Source organism: Convolutriloba macropyga, chromosome 14 (genome assembly GCF_964194025.1).
Source record: "Convolutriloba macropyga chromosome 14, txConMacr16.3, whole genome shotgun sequence".
Lineage (NCBI taxonomy): Eukaryota > Metazoa > Xenacoelomorpha > Acoela > Convolutidae > Convolutriloba > Convolutriloba macropyga.
The window spans coordinates 10,507,772-10,524,333 of NC_134481.1; the positions used below are offsets into that span (position 1 = coordinate 10,507,772).

General features: G+C 33.0%; 1 protein-coding gene across 1 annotated transcript in view; it reads left to right on the forward strand.

Moving 5' to 3' along the window:
• The first annotated feature begins 1,370 nt into the window (after nucleotides 1-1,370).
• The window catches only part of LOC142353133 (uncharacterized), a 41,827-nt gene continuing 26,635 nt past the window's right edge, over nucleotides 1,371-16,562 (forward strand). The window contains exons 1-3 of the mRNA XM_075405343.1: nucleotides 1,371-1,584; nucleotides 5,877-6,179; nucleotides 8,889-9,222. Of these exons, the coding sequence (XP_075261458.1) occupies nucleotides 1,398-1,584; nucleotides 5,877-6,179; nucleotides 8,889-9,222 (824 nt within the window). The 5' untranslated portion in view covers nucleotides 1,371-1,397. The remainder of the gene's footprint in view (nucleotides 1,585-5,876; nucleotides 6,180-8,888; nucleotides 9,223-16,562) is intronic.

Sequence of the window (16,562 nt, forward strand, 5' to 3'; positions counted from 1 at the left end):
ACTAGTCGTCTAAGAGCTGGACAAAACAAGCAAACAAATCAAATTATTCTAAAAAGGATAACTAAAACGAAGTCCAGTCACAACTCATTGATGCTGAATAGCGCTAAAATGAGAACAAATAAATTGCCCTCTTCTGCGAGAGCTTCAAACAGTAAAAAAAAAGAGAAAGGTTTTATCCGAATTTTTGCTCGGTCCGTACAAGAAGATACCAGTTAACAGATAAATAAGAGTTTTCAAATCCTTCTTTTTACCTAAGAAAACGAACAGCCACAATTTCAAGATAACGATACTAAAAAGAATACTGATGTTGTGATTAAACCATTTAAAAATTGAATGCATGTGGGTATATAACTCTAGGAGTATAGCCAGAAAATTTTTATTGTTTACTTCAATAAAAATTTTAAAATTTTTGGGGGTTTGTGCTGCTTGTAATAAGAAATAAAGACACTTCATGATTTAGTCTGCTCCGACATTCAGAAATTTGACATTTAATTGAAGGGATATTATCGGGGCGGTTGGAATTATTGATTGGTTTTGAGGTTAGGGGAGTTGCAGAGCTGTAATTGAGACAATAAACACTAGTTTCACATTGAAAAAAGGCAAACACTCACTCTACAATGAAAAGAAAATTGGTAAAAGCCCAAAAAAAAGTGAATAAAGTGATCAAAAATCGAAATTTCGAGGTTTATGGTCCAGACCGTCCCAGACCAAAAATTCCCTGATTAGACCTAACGCGCACGACAGTTTTTAGGCTCTCAAAATTCAATCAAATGCACCTATGATCAGACTCAAGCGAGCTCGACAGTTGCCTGTGTGCTCGAAATGCGCTCGACAGTTTCAGTGTGCTCAAGCGCTCGAATCCACTTCTGATTAGACTAAGTTGCGTTCGAAGTTGTCAGACTCAAGTGCGATCAGGAACATATTGAGTGAACTTGCAAAGAATTTATATTAATTAAACTTCTTTAAAAGTAGCGTTTTTCCATCGGGGATCAATGAGTTGTTTCAAATTAACATTTGAACCCTAAAGCATCGTGTTTTGTTATCTGTAGTGTAGTGCCCTAATGTGGCATATATCAAATCACCCTCCCAATCTGAATTCTAAATAACTGCATGGAGAATAATTAGAATGAATGATTCAGACTCAAGTGCGTCTAATCCACCTCGGATCAGACTCAATTGCGCTCGTTCCACCTTCCAGACCCTGTAACTTCGAGCGCAAAAAGGTCAGGTGTGCGTTCGAAATGGTCTGGACCAGGACGATTTCGAGCGCACACTTCAACCAGGGTCTGCCTGAAGCCCAAAGTCTTGAAACATTATCTTTCTAATTAGACACTGGGGTAGCTAAGTTGTAAACAATTTCTATGACAGAAAGATTTGAAACTGTGTTTGATGTTCTAATGATGTCTAATCAAGTGAGAAAACACGTGGCCAATTATGTGTTCAACATGGGGTACAGTGACGTCACATATCAGGACGTAGAAATTATTCCTACCGAGAAAGTCAGAATTGTATGGCGAGATTCCTGGGGAAAAATGGCGGACAGATACGAATTGGCAAACGGGTGGAAGTCAAATGCAAGATTACAAGGAAAATAAAGTCCTTTCCCTCAGAAGGAAAAATAAAAACGAGTTTAGAATCGAGCTTGTCTTAAATATTATCAGGTATTTCTCATCGAAAATCATTTTGTTTTGTGGTTTAGTTGCATGTTTGAAAGAGTTCCAGAGAGCCAGTTATTTCATTAATTTTCTAAAACAGAAAACAAATTTCATATCCCTTTATCTTGACAACTTTTGGCTGAAACAGAGTATTTCAGCGTTACTCTGCAAATAGTACATTTTATCGAGTAGATTTACTAAGAATTTTTTTTATTCACGGAGAAAATTAGAGCTATAGGGGTGCGAGAGGACAACAGTGACCAGATTTTGTTACAGTTTTGCACGCTGGTCTTCTCAGTTGTCTATTTACTGCTGTCGGCGGTTGAAGTATCTTATTTCAATGATAGTTATCAAGATGTGATTTCCCCAGACATTTGAGAACTTTTATCGTGTAAGATCTTACAAATTTCTTACAAACTTATTCTATAAGTACTTATAAGATTATGTTTTGCCTGACTAAAACTTTGTAAGACAATTTATCAGGTCTTACACAATAGAAAATTTTTATCAGGTCTAATAAGATGATACACGATAAAAGTTCACTTTTGTCAGATCTTAAAAGATAAAAATTCTGTCTTATAAGATTTTACACGATAAAAGTTCTGCCTGACAGAGAATGTTTATCGTGTAAGATCTTATAAGAATCTTTCAACATAAACATTCGGAGAGCTATGACTAATCTTTTTGATAAGATTTTTATCAGATAAAAAATCTTTAAGTATGACATGTTCTTCATGTTGAAGACAATTCAGGGTTGCTTTCTAGCAGTACCTGAAAAGCTACAAAATGCAACACTTAAGTGTCAGAGCAAAAAAATAAGAAAATTATCTTATATTCTCTTTTGAGTTTTTTAAGATATTGTGAAAAAGGTTATTCGAGTGTTAGAGGCTTTCTCTTAGGCCGTAATTATCAAACTAGGTTGTAAATTTTTCTTCAAAGACCAAAACTATATTTGCTAAATATAGCAATAGTATCTAGTTAAGACTCAGAATAATACTGTCGTCAAATTAGAATCAGCAAACATTTTTTTCAAAATTGGTTACTTGACCGTTTAATTTTTTAATTTCACAGGAACTTGACTGTGTTAGGCGGTTATACTCTAACCATTCAAACATGTATAATCAGTTCTTACACGAAAAAAGTTCAGCCCTACGTAAACTTTCATTGTGTAAGATCTGATAAGATACATATCAGATCTTATAAGGTAACAATTCAGCAAAATTGAATTATTATCTCATAAGATCTGATGATTATGCTATCAGATCTTACATGATTAAACTTCACGTAGGGCAGAATTTTTATCGTGTGACACCAGATAAGTTCTTACACGATTTAAGTTTTTGATCAGCGTATTATCAGATCTTATATGATAAAAATTCCAGAATCAATGTGGTTAAACCCAAATGAAAAAAAAATGATTGGTGATTAAAACCTTTTCCCAATGTTAAATGCGTACTAGAATGACAGTTAAGCAACTAAAAGTTTTGTAGCTGCTTGCAAAAAAACGAAGTCTGGGGACTCATTTGGGTTTCTTTTAATTACTAAAGGAATTAGAGCAAAAAAAACTTTAGGCTAACGTGAGGGGAAAAAAAGATGTAATCGTGAAAGAAGTAAAAAAAATTGTGGAAAATGGTTATCTTATCAAGGAGTACAAATGGTAAATTCAAAAAATTTTCCCTACTGTTATCAATAGCAGAAATCTTCAACTTAAATTAAAAATATGTGATTACATATTGTCAGTATTGTCCATTAATGGACCGAAAGGGTCTCAATTAACAAAATGTGTCATTTTCACCTAATGAGAACGAACGGTAGCGGCAGAGTTACAGACTTATTTAAAAAAATTAATTTCTCTCAGCAAAATAATGGCTACAATTGAACTCTCATAAGCGTTAGCAAACTGGCATAGAAGAATACTCTTTTAAGAGTCCATCTCAGATTTCAGATTTTTGAAATGCACAATTGTAATTTACTTTGAGGAACCAAATAGAACACCCAAATAGAACACCGTCATTAGTTTTTTATTACAATTATTTATTCAACACGTTATATTGATACATTATTGATCTATCGATAGAGTAAACCATTTTTTGACGAACATATAATTAAAAGGCTAATTTGATTTTTTCTAAAAATCTTGTTTGCAATTACTCCGGTAACGTGATGTGAAAGCTTCATCTTGTTTGATGCTTAGTTTTAAATTAATTGCAGAACTATTGCAGAACAGTGTTGAAAATATTTGTTTTTTTTGTGCGATTGAAGTATTTTGATAACTCAATTTACAGTTTTAATAACTCAATTTGAAACAATTTTCAGAGCATATTTTATTTATTAGACAAATGTCTTGGAGGTATTACAGTACAAAATTAAATTATTCGAGTAAAAATTAGGAGCGAAAAAAGTACTCCACGCCGACTAGCGAATGAAATTAGTTTTACCACAAAGTTTTAATAAATGCAAAATAATCTTTTATTGAATTACGTTTTGATTTTAGCCACTTTTGTACAGATATTGAGAAGGAAAGTAGAATGTCAGTCGTATGCACTTTAAACGGAAAACCCAACTGATTTGGTGATTAAGGCAACTAAGTAGGCGTTTTAAAATGCCAAATTTTTGCATTGCCAGCAATTAGAATGCTACCAGAGCCCATCTAGGAAACCAGAAAATGACTTCCAAAAACTTTTGGCCCTTTCAAATTTGCAAGCCGCAAGTTTTAAGCAAAGTTATGTGTCTCTGCTAGATTCACCTCCAAATTCTGCCCAGCTGATGTTTGAGCGCTGAAAACGCAAAATTCCTTAAGTTCCTTTGCGAATGCCTTCAATTTATTTAAGACTGACGCTTAAAGCGTTGGAAACGAAATATCACAGTTTTTGAGCAATGATCTTACCTAATTTAGCTTTACCGGGAGTAGATCTTTCCTAATTTTAGTGCTTATATGCGTATGTCTTACCTAGTTATAGCTCTTCTATTCGCAGATCTAACAGAAGTTTTGAAATTATAAGCGTGGATTGTACACGATTTGCGCGTTTCTAAGCTTAGATCTTACGTAAATCTCCGTTAAAAATTGAGGCTGATATTTGAACAAAAACAAACACATTGCAACGGATTGAACGTATTGACGATCCAGTTTAGTATAAGAGTCCATTTTATACAAAGAATACAGTTTTTATGAAAACTGGAAAATTGGTGTTTGTTGACATTGTAGTAGAAGAGTCGACAAAAATGCAAAAGAAATTGTCAATATGTTGAGGTTCAAAGAGTTTAAACTACGTAAAATCAACGCATAGAAACAATAAGATTTAATATCTACGCATTGAAACGCTAAATTTGTGTAAGATCTACGCTTAGAAACGCTAAAATTATGTGATATCAACGCATAGGAACGCAAAATTTGAATAAGATCTACGCTTAGAAACGCTAAATTTATTTGAAATCTACGCTTAGAAACGCTAAATTTAAACAAGATCTACGCTTAGAAGCGCAAAATTTAAATAAGATCTACGCTTAGAAATGCTAAAATTATGTGATATCAACGCATAGGAATGCTAATTTTGAATAAGATCTACGCTTAGAAACGCTAAATTTAAATAAGATCTACGCTTAGAAACGCTGAACTTAAATAGGATCTACGCTTAGAAACGCTAAATTTAAATAAAATCTACGCTTAGAAACGCTAAATTTAAACAAAATCTACGCTTAGAAGCGCTAAATTTAAATAAGATCTACGCTTAGAAATGCTAAATTTATGTAATATCAAACGCTGAAGCTATATATAATCTGAACTTAAAAACGCTAAAATTTTGTATGATCTGCACATCGAAACGCTAAAATGGTTGAAAATCTTTGTTTATTGAACACAGCGTATAAGTTTGAGATGCTAAACCACCCGGGCCGCTGACTTTTGGAAAGACTGTAAGATTAGCCTTGATAAAACAGAACATACCCCGCAATGAAAAACATTTATAGCTCTTTCACTGCAAAGAGATGCCAGGAATGTAAAAGCCAGAAAATCTCTCTGATACCAGGCAGAGTCACGTAACCTAATCTTAAAGGCCATCTTGGTAAGAAAAATACGATATCTTTAAACGGGCCAATTTGTTATAAGTAATGCTCCGTTATGATTGATTATTGGAACACTTTGTCAGGCCAAATAAGTAAGATTAAGATTAAGATTAAATTCTGGTAATAAATTAGGGAAAAGATTTCTCCTACAAAAATCAAAAGATGTGACTGATTTCAAAATTGTAAGTCAAAAAGCCGAAAAGTGTGTTGAGCTGAAAAACATCATTCGCAACACACCTGAACAAATGGACATGTTTGAAATCGAATACGTGATCAGAGCTCAGAAATCAGCCAATAGAGAAATGAGTATTACAGGAACACACGTGAAAAACTCGAAGTTGTTCACGAAGTTGACGAATATGAACGATGTTGATGGAGATACGAGGTATTTGAACTCGAAGGACATTAAGAAAATGTCAGCTGAAGTTGTGACGACTGTTATGGCTACTCTGGTTACACAAGGTTAATGCAATTTGTTCCAGGGCTTACGGATAACATATAAATTGGAAGAATTGCGACGCTTTGAGCTGCAAAAAAAAGTAATTTCCACCCAAAGCTACTTTAGGGCGTGAACACAGTGAAAACAATCGAGTTTTCTAAGAATAGCGGTGATTTGCAATAAAATTTTTCTCAACATTTACCAAAAATTTTATTGAGTTGAACGAATTTCATATCATACATTAATTCACTGAATTAACCGTAATCTTTAATTTGATTGTCCGCAACTTATACAATTTAAAACCTTCTAAAGCATCGACACCTGAGCCGCGATTGCTATGCCCGGGTCAAGACCCTATTGTTAACTTGTAAGAAGTTGCAAGTTTTTTGCAAATTATGGTTAGCTTGTGAAAACTTGCAAGTTGAATAGTTATCTTTCAAACACTTGCAAGTCGAATGATTAATTGCTCTTGAATGAGAAGCAATTATTGTAAACGTGTGCGTCTTTTCTTATGCAGACTCTTTGATTGACCATTTTTGCGTGTTTTTTTCTAGAATGTTCTTTGACTTCTCAATTGACTCTTTCACGTACTTTTTCCCAATTTTTGGGTCATTTCAATTGTGCTCACTTTCAAACAACGTTTGTCGTTGACACAAAACTTTTTTGTTAGAGATACAATAACAAGGCTCTGATATCCAAGTGGTTAATGCTTCTGTCGAGGTGAAGAAAATGGAAGCATGAGGTCATGGATAGAACCCTACCTTCATCTGATGGTTTGCACCATCAAAAAAATTTACGTCCCGCCTATCATTTGGGATTAATTTTGTCCGAAAATAGTCAATTTTTGCTTAACTTGTGCAAACTTGAAGGTCGACTGGTCAACTTGTAAGAACTTTCAAGTCCAACTGGTAATTTGTAAACATTTTGCGAGTTCGTTCAGGTCGAGTTAAACTCTAATTGTATATTTCAATTGAACATTCTATTATTTACTGTAGAAAGTGCATGGGAGTTATATGCTCACCTTTTATGCCATAATACGATGTGACCTAAGTTCACAAAACATTTTCTTATGGTCAAGTTGTACAGCATAATACAATGCGACTTAAGTTGAGGAAACTTTTTACATTTCATGATTTTACTAGACTTAAAATCTGACTAAAATCTGATTAAAATCACAAATTTTTGAATAGCCCATTTTTACATTTATCTGATTACAAACATTTATCTTCTAAGAACTTGCAAGTTCCCACAAGATCAATATTCAGAAGATAAAGGAATATCTTTAAGGACACTTTTTATTCAAATATATAACTAGCAGAAACCTTGTAAACGACTGGCTAGCTTGCAATAACTTGTAATTTGAAAGATTAACGTGTATGAACTTGCAAGTTTTCAGAAGACAAATTTACAAGTCAATGCTTCGTCTCCATAAATCTTGCGATCAAATTGCAAAATATTACAAGTGACCATTCGAAATCGACCCGTTTTCTACAACCAATAGTGCGCTTTTCAACGTATTTTTCAATTCGTTGTTATAATTTAATTCATCATAAATAATCTCAACATTTTTTTTATTTCTGAAGCTAAGAAGACTTTTTGTGGTCCAGCAATAAGATAATGCATAGTTGCTGGAATTGATGTCAAGAAAAAAAAAACAATTTACTGTCAGATTAAATTCATTTCAGTTTTTTTAGTGTCAAATTAAATTAATTTCAGTTTTTTAGTGAACCATGTTATATAAGGATCCATCACTTAACCACTAACAGTCAAAGAGAGGTCATTTTCATTTTAGGTCGAAAAAAATGCAAAACAATGATCTTTTTTGGTAATTGAAAAACGTTTTCTTTCCGAAATCTTACAAGATTTTGTGAAATAAAGTTTTTCTACAATGATTTTGTTAGATTAGCTCTTTGTCTGAAAAAATTGGCAAGAATCTTAAAAGACAGCTGTTTTAATTCGAAAAAGATTTTTGGTTGAACTTGAATTGAAGTAAACACTTAAAAACGTCGAAGGAATATCAATTGAAACATTTCCTTCACATTACAACAAAACAAAAGAGAACATCAGAAAACTATAAACCCGAAGCATCAAAAAAGTTCTTCCTTCGTCTTTTTTGTATTTTCTTTTAAATTTTTTTCAAACTCTATTTCATTTCCTGATTTTATGAATTCCTGAAGCCTTGTAGAATAGTGATTCTTATGAAAACATTTTTTCTATAACATTGACAATTGAATTAAAAATTTAAAAAATAATTGGCGCCTTAAATATTTTCAACTTTTATTAAGGGCAAGAACTTTACAACTGAGCGCTAGTTGGCAAAACCTGGACAACTTTTGCAAGCACATACACATTGAGTAATATGGCAGTATTGATATTTATATTCAATATTACGTTTTCAATATTACGGCGAGTTTCAATCAGAAGGAGTAAAAAGGTTTGACTTAGTTCAGGCCGTCGAGATGTGACCAATTTTTTCCATTTTTAAGAAATTTTGGGCAAAATTTATTCGTTTATTTTCTGGCCCCTAACTTACTACTGTGGGTAATACCTTGTCAAGACAAGGTCCGAAGTGGTCAGCTGCTCTGAAGAAAATCTGATCAGGCTCTGATTGCGCACCTTATCGAGTAATTAGACTGTTGGTCCATGATCAACTCAGATTATTCAAAAAGACTAACTCGGGATTATTCGGCAATGGGAAAGGGGGAAGGATTTAACGCAATTTTTTCTTACAGGCGGATACGTTTCAACGGGCGATGAAGTCAGCATGAAAACAATGCTCATGAAATTCCTCAATTCGACTCAGGAAAATAGCAAAGATTTCAGCGACAAACAATGGTCCTCGACATACTGGGATAAAGAATGGCTTCGACCCGATAAATTAACTTCTAATTTAAACGATAACTACGCCAAAGAGATCCGAAACTCTGAGGACTTCGAGCGAGAGGCGAGTGAGAAGCAGTGGGATATAGAGGCGGGGACAAGTGGGGCTTTTGAGGGTGTCGAAGTAGGAGCCGAGCGATCTCTGTCTCTAAGCAGTGCCTCGGATGAGCAAAAGCGCGAAATTAGAGGGACATATTTCTGTTACAAAGGGTAGAACCTTTTCGTAATTACCATAAAACGGACCATTTATGGTATCTAACGAAACAGACCAAAAATTTGTGGTTTCTATTTTTTGAGGATTTGATGGAACATATATGCATCGTTTTAAGGTTGTTAAGGGGGCGGGATTGGGGGTTGGGGCTTAGATGTTAAACCTCACAACATTTTTGTCCTTAATTTTTCTTTAAAAATGTCTCGGTAAGTTTTCTCCCAAGCAAACCGTACCATGTTCACAGAGAGACAGAGTAGGTCCCAGTTCGTATACAGAATCTGATAAGGTCAACTACAAGGAAAGGATGCTAAGAGAATACTACAAGGAGGCTCGAAAATGTGAGTTCGCACATAAAGTTGCGACCCCGCTCATCTACATTTTTCATTTAAATGTTTACCAAATTAGGAAGAGATAGAAAAATAACATATCAACCTAGCGTTCAACAAACTACTAATTGAACCAAAGCAATCTACCATAGAGGACCTATAAGACATTTGAGTATCATACTACAACTACCAGAAAGAACGGCGATAAAAATCAAATAATTACAAATATTAATTACGACCAAAACTCATTGTCCACTTTTTGAAAAACATTAATAACCAAATCAAAATGGTATTAGGTAAAAAATAAACCTGTAATTCATTAGAGAAAAATATGGGACTATATCTCAATGCGACTTCAAGTCGACAAGAAATGGGCAAAAATGCAAGATTGCTTTTTTGAAAAGAATTATTTTCAAACTGATTAGAAACGTTATGCATCAAATTAAATCGTTGAGAGATTTTTTTCAGACATCCATAGAGATCAATTTAGACCTTTCATTACCAAGCATATATCATACGACTACAAAAGAACGACAAATACAAGCAAAAAGGAAAAAATGGGCACAAAAAATTTTGCACGAAAACGATGTCCAAATTAAACATTAAACTGTTCACCAAAAACATTAAAAATTTGTGATTGCTTTTTTTTCAAATGAACAGAAGACTGCCAATTATTGTGAAAGAGAACAGAAACCTACAACAATGGGTTAATATGCAAAAAGTACGATTTTTTAAAAAAAAAACTTTGTACAAAGAACAAAGACCATTAGTTAGACTGTTGTTAAGTAAGGTGACAATTTAACAAAAAACAACATCAAGAAAGAGGCAAATAAGCATATATATCAAAAATCTTTATATAAAAACCCGAAGTACCGAAAGAAAAACAATTGAAAGCAAAACATAAGAATTCAGTTAAAGTTTAAAAAGCCTTAAAAAGCTTTAGGTTCTCTGAAAACGAACTATATCTATAATCAACCCCAATTTCATTTGAATGGAAGCTTTCATTAATGGATGAGTGAATAAAAAATAATGTCAGTAATTAACATTAAAAAAACAAAAAGCAAATTGTTTTAAACAAAGGCAGCACAAAATAAAAGTTGAAAAACTTCTGATTGCAAGAATCCACGATAACGTTCAACCTGTCCTTTGTTTTGCTGCACGCTCAACAAATCAACCGAGTGTTCCAAGTGTTTGCGGATTAGAGGAATGGTTGAGTGAAATTCTTCAAATATTAAAAAAAACGATGCGTTTTGTCTATTTATTGAGATAATTCTGCAAAAACAGCAAAATTGTAATTCCAGAAGTTTTTTGTAGGGCGGCTAATTTCAACTACAGCTTGTTTGGAATCAAAGCAGTCTCTGACAAGTTTTCTAGGTCACTACGTTGTTCAAATTTTAACAAAGTGAACCAAAATCATATTTTCTGCCCTTTTAAGGAAAAAATTCATTTCTCTCGAATTTTAAAAATATTGTCAAAAATTTCAGCAAAAATAATTCAAGCAAACAATTCAGCGACGCTCTTCTATTTCTAAAGGTAACAATAACACGCTATCTTGAAAAATTTTTAATTATTTTAAATTATATCAGCGAAATTTGACCAAATTTCAGCAAAAATTACCTAAAAAGTGAATGAAAACTGTGAAAACTGTCGAATATTCACCAAACTATAAACCTCCATAACTCCCTGTGAAGATTAAATTCGAGAAAATCTTTTTAATTCCTCATTCTAGGATATACGTGCTTTTTAAAGATACCACTAACAGCTCTCTACGGAGAATATATCGATGGGCCAAAATTGTCTGAACAAAAAAAAACCCAGTTGGCTATATATTCCTACCTCCCCATTAAAATGGGTCGGTCTTCAAGATTTCCATTGACAGAGAAAAATCAAGATTTGGGATCTCTGCTCAGAGAAAACTTTGGAACTCTTGGTTCTCTATGTGCAGAGCAGGTCTAAGTCTTGGGTGAATCTGTGAAGATCAGACCAAAATTAAACAGTGGCTGCCAAAAAAACCTTAAAAAAGCCCAAAGCCAGACTTTAAAAACAGTAAAGTATGCAAAAACAACTGAAATTCATACTAACACGAACACTCGCGCAAGCACAATTAGAACACTCTTTGATTATCTTGAAAACATATTTATGTAAGCAAAGTTAGCGACTGAACCCTGTTAAAACAAACTTTTTTCCCGTGCAGTCAGAATTAATTGATCATGCCATTAATCAAACACCCCAATCATTTCTTTACTTTTTATAAACATCAGGCCTGTATTTTGATATCTTTTAGCAGTTATGTACGAGTTAAAGAGAGCTCACCGTGTAAAACAGTGAAAAAAGTGTTTTCTCTTGTTCCACAACTTTTTTTGTTTTTTTTTCTGGTTTCAATTTTCAACAAATCCCTTCTTAGAAATATAATACGTAACAATTGGTCGCATAGCTGAACCATCGGACAATGTTGGGGTTATATATAATAAATCAATGAACTTGAAGAGAAGAAAGTGATTCTAAGACGCGGCTGAGGAACCTAAGACTGGGATTTTCTCTGCGCACAAAGGAACCAGGTCGACAAGAAATGGGCAAAAGTGCAACATTGCTTTTTTGAAAAGGATTATTTTCAAACTGATTAGAAACGTTATGCATCAAATGAAATCGTTGAGAGATTTTTTTCAGACATCCATAGAGACCAATTTAGACCTTTCATTACCAAGCATATATCATACGACTACAAAAGAACGACAAATACAAGCAAAAAGGAAAAAAATGTGCACAAAAAATTTTGCACGAAAACGATGTCCAAATTCAACATTAAACTGTTCACCAAAAACATTAAAAATTTGTGATTGCTTTTTTTCAAATGAACAGAAGACTGCCAATTATTGTGAAAGAAAACAGAAACCTACAACAATGGGTTAATATGCAAAAAGTACGATTTTTTACAAAAAACTTTGTACAAAGAACAAAGACCATTTATGGGAAATAAAACCGTTATAAAGAGAAAATTATCACTCAATAGATGAGGGATGGGACTCGTCTACAGAGATGCTAAAAGTTAACAGAAATAAGATGTCATAATCTCAAAAAACAAAAATTTTCAAAAATCATTGCCAACATAAGCTTTCGAGAGTATACAGTTTATCTTGCAACTTCTTGGAGAACTTATCGCGCCTGTTATTTGTGAGACTCAGTCATTCGACAATAACATAAAAAAATTTCAAGCTGAACTAATATTCACAAATTTTTTTACGAAACCACGGTGTTCAAGCCATCAAATTTGTAAAATGTTAATCAAAAGAACATAAAATCTTCATTTGCGTCTCCTTTGATCATCATAAAGTCTTTTCGTAAAACGATTATTTCAAAATGACAGCAAAAAACGAAAAATTAGTAAAAATATCTAAATTTTAAATATTCTTCTGAGCCAGATTTTCTAAGCCTCGAAGACACCAGTCAAACCGTTTAAACAATAGAAATTTTTTTTCAACAAAACCTTAACGAGACGTCTCAATAAAGAGTCTAATTTACGAAAATGATACAATTTTGAGAAAAAAATTAAAAAAGAAAGCCAGAAAAAAAGGGATAAGTTGAAGAATACTTTTAACCTTTTTTAAGAAAATTAATTGAAAGTCAAAAAACCATTAGCAATATGCCGATATCAGTTATTAAATTCATTTGTATATCTATAGTTGGCCACTGAGACCTTTATTTACCCATTTTTTGTATACGACAACAAAAATTAACAAAAAAGATGGGCAAAAATAAAGAACTCTGCCAAATACTGCATTAGAACGGTGTCGCAGCCCTTGAAACCATAAACTATGAAAACAATAAAAGTACTCAATTACAAATTTTTAAAGCTTTTTTCGTTTAGACTGTTGTTAAGTAAGGTGACAATTTAACAAAAAACAACAGCAAGAAAAGGGCAATTAAGCATATATATCAAAAATCTTTATACAAAAACCCGAAGTACCGAAAGAAAAACAATTGAAAGCAAAGTATAAGAATTCAGTTAAAGTTTAAAAAGCCTTAAAAAGCTTTAGGTTCTCTGAAAACGAACTATATCTATAATCAACCCCAATTTCATTTGAATGGAAGCTTTCATTAATGTATGAGTGAATAAAAAATAATGTCAGTAATTAACATTAAAAAAACAAAAAGCAAATTGTTTTAAACAAAGGCAGCACAAAATAAAAGTTGAAAAACTTCTGATTGCAAGAATCCACGATAACGTTCAACCTGTCCTTTGTTTTGCTGCACGCTCAACAAATCAACCGAGTGTTCCAAGTGTTTGCGGATTAGAGGAATGGTTGAGTGAAATTCTTCAAATATTAAAAAAAACGATGCGTTTTGTCTATTTATTGAGATAATTCTGCAAAAACAGCAAAATTGTAATTCCAGAAGTTTTTTGTAGGGCGGCTAATTTCGACTACAGCTTGTTTAGAACCAAAGCAGTCTCTGACAAGTTTTCTAGGTCACTACGTTGTGCAAATTTTAACAAAGTGAACCAAAATCATATTTTCTGCCACTTTAAGGAAAAAATTCAACTCTCTCGAATTTTAAAAATATTGTCAAAAATTTCAGCAAAAATAATTCAAGTAAACAATTCAGCGACGCTCTTCTATTTCTAAAGGTAACAATAACACGCTATCTTGAAAAATTTTTAATTATTTTAAATTATATCAGCGAAATTTGACCAAATTTCAGCAAAAATTACCTAAGAAGTGAATGAAAACTGTGAAAACTGTCGAACATTCACAAAACTATAAACCTCCATAAGTCCCTGGGAAGATTAAATTCGAGAAAACCTTTTAATTCTTTATTCTAGGATATACGTGCTTTTTAAAGATACCACTAACAGCTCTCTACGGAGAATATATCGATGGGCCAAAATTGTCTGAACAAAAAAACCCAGTTGGCTATATATTCCTACCTCCCCATTAAAATGGGTCGGTCTTCAAGATTTCACTTGACAGAGAAAAATCAAGATTTGGTGTCTCTGCTCAGAGAAAACTTGAGAACTCTTGGTTCTCTATGTGCAGAGCAGGTCTAAGTCTTGGGTCTTGGGAAAAAAAGGGATAAGTTGAAGAATACTTTTAACCTTTTTTAAGAAAATTAATTGAAAGTCAAAAAACCATTAGCAATATGCCGATATCAGTTATTAAATTCAATTGTATATCTATAGTTGGCCACTGAGACCTTTATTTACCCATTTTTTGTATACGACAACAAAAATTAACAAAAAAGATGGGCAAAAATAAAGAACTCTGCCAAATACTGCATTAGAACGGTGTCGCAGCCCTTGAAACCATAAAGCATGAAAACAATAAAAGTACTCATTTACAAATTTTTAAAGCTTTTTTCGGTTAGACTGTTGTTAAGTAAGGTGACAATTTAACAAAAAACAACAGCAAGAAAGGGGCAATTAAGCATATATATCAAAAATCTTTATACAAAAACCCGAATTACCGAAAGAAAAACAATTGAAAGCAAAATATAAGAATTCAGTTAAAGTTTAAAAAGCCTTAAAAAGCTTTAGGTTCTCTGAAAACGAACTATATCTATAATCAACCCCAATTTCATTTGAATGGAAGCTTTCATTAATGGATGAGTGAATAAAAAATAATGTCAGTAATTAACATTAAAAAAACAAAAAGCAAATTGTTTTAAACAAAGGCAGCACAAAATAAAAGTTGAAAAACTTCTGATTGCAAGAATCCACGATAACGTTCAACCTGTCCTTTGTTTTGCTGCACGCTCAACAAATCAACCGAGTGTTCCAAGTGTTTGCGGATTAGAGGAATGGTTGAGTGAAATTCTTCAAATATTAAAAAAAACGATGCCTTTTGTCTATTTATTGAGATAATTCTGCAAAAACAGCAAAATTGTAATTCCAGAAGTTTTTTGTAGGGCGGCTAATTTCGACTACAGCTTGTTTAGAACCAAAGCAGTCTCTGACAAGTTTTCTAGGTCACTACGTTGTGCAAATTTTAACAAAGTGAACCAAAATCATATTTTCTGCCACTTTAAGGAAAAAATTCAACTCTCTCGAATTTTAAAAATATTGTCGAAAATTTCAGCAAAAATAATTCAAGCAAACAATTCAGCGACGCTCTTCTATTTCTAAAGGTAACAATAACACGCTATCTTGAAAAATTTTTAATTATTTTAAATTATATCAGCGAAATTTGACCAAATTTTAGCAAAAATTACCTAAGAAGTGAATGAAAACTGTGAAAACTGTCGAACATTCACAAAACTATAAACCTCCATAAGTCCCTGGGAAGATTAAATTCGAGAAAATCTTTTAATTCTTTATTCTAGGATATACGTGCTTTTTAAAGATACCACTAACAGCTCTCTACGGAGAATATATCGATGGGCCAAAATTGTCTGAACAAAAAAAACCCAGTTGGCTATATATTCCTACCTCCCCATTAAAATGGGTCGGTCTTCAAGATTTCACTTGACAGAGAAAAATCAAGATTTGGGGTCTCTGCTCAGAGAAAACTTGAGAACTCTTGGTTCTCTATGTGCAGAGCAGGTCTAAGTCTTGGGTCAATCTGTGAAGATCAGACCAAAATTAAACAGTGGCTGCCAAAAAAAAACCTTAAAAAACCCAAAGCCAGACTTTAAAAACAGTAAAGTATGCAAAAACAACTGAAATTCATACTAACACGAATACTCGCGCAAGCACAATTAGAAAACTCTTTGATTATCTTGAAAACAAATTTATGTAAGGAAAGTTAGCGACTGAACCCTGTCAAAACAAACTTTTTTCCCGTTCAATCAGAATTAATTGATCATGCCATTAATCAAACACACCAATCATTTCTTTACTTTTTATAAACATCGGGCCTTTATTTTGATATCTTTTAGCAGTTGTGTACGAGTTAAAGAGAGCTCACCGTGTAAAACAGCGAAAAATGTGTTTTCTCTTGTTCCACAACTTTTTTTTGTCTTTTTTTCAGGTTTCAATTTTCAACGAATCTCTTCTT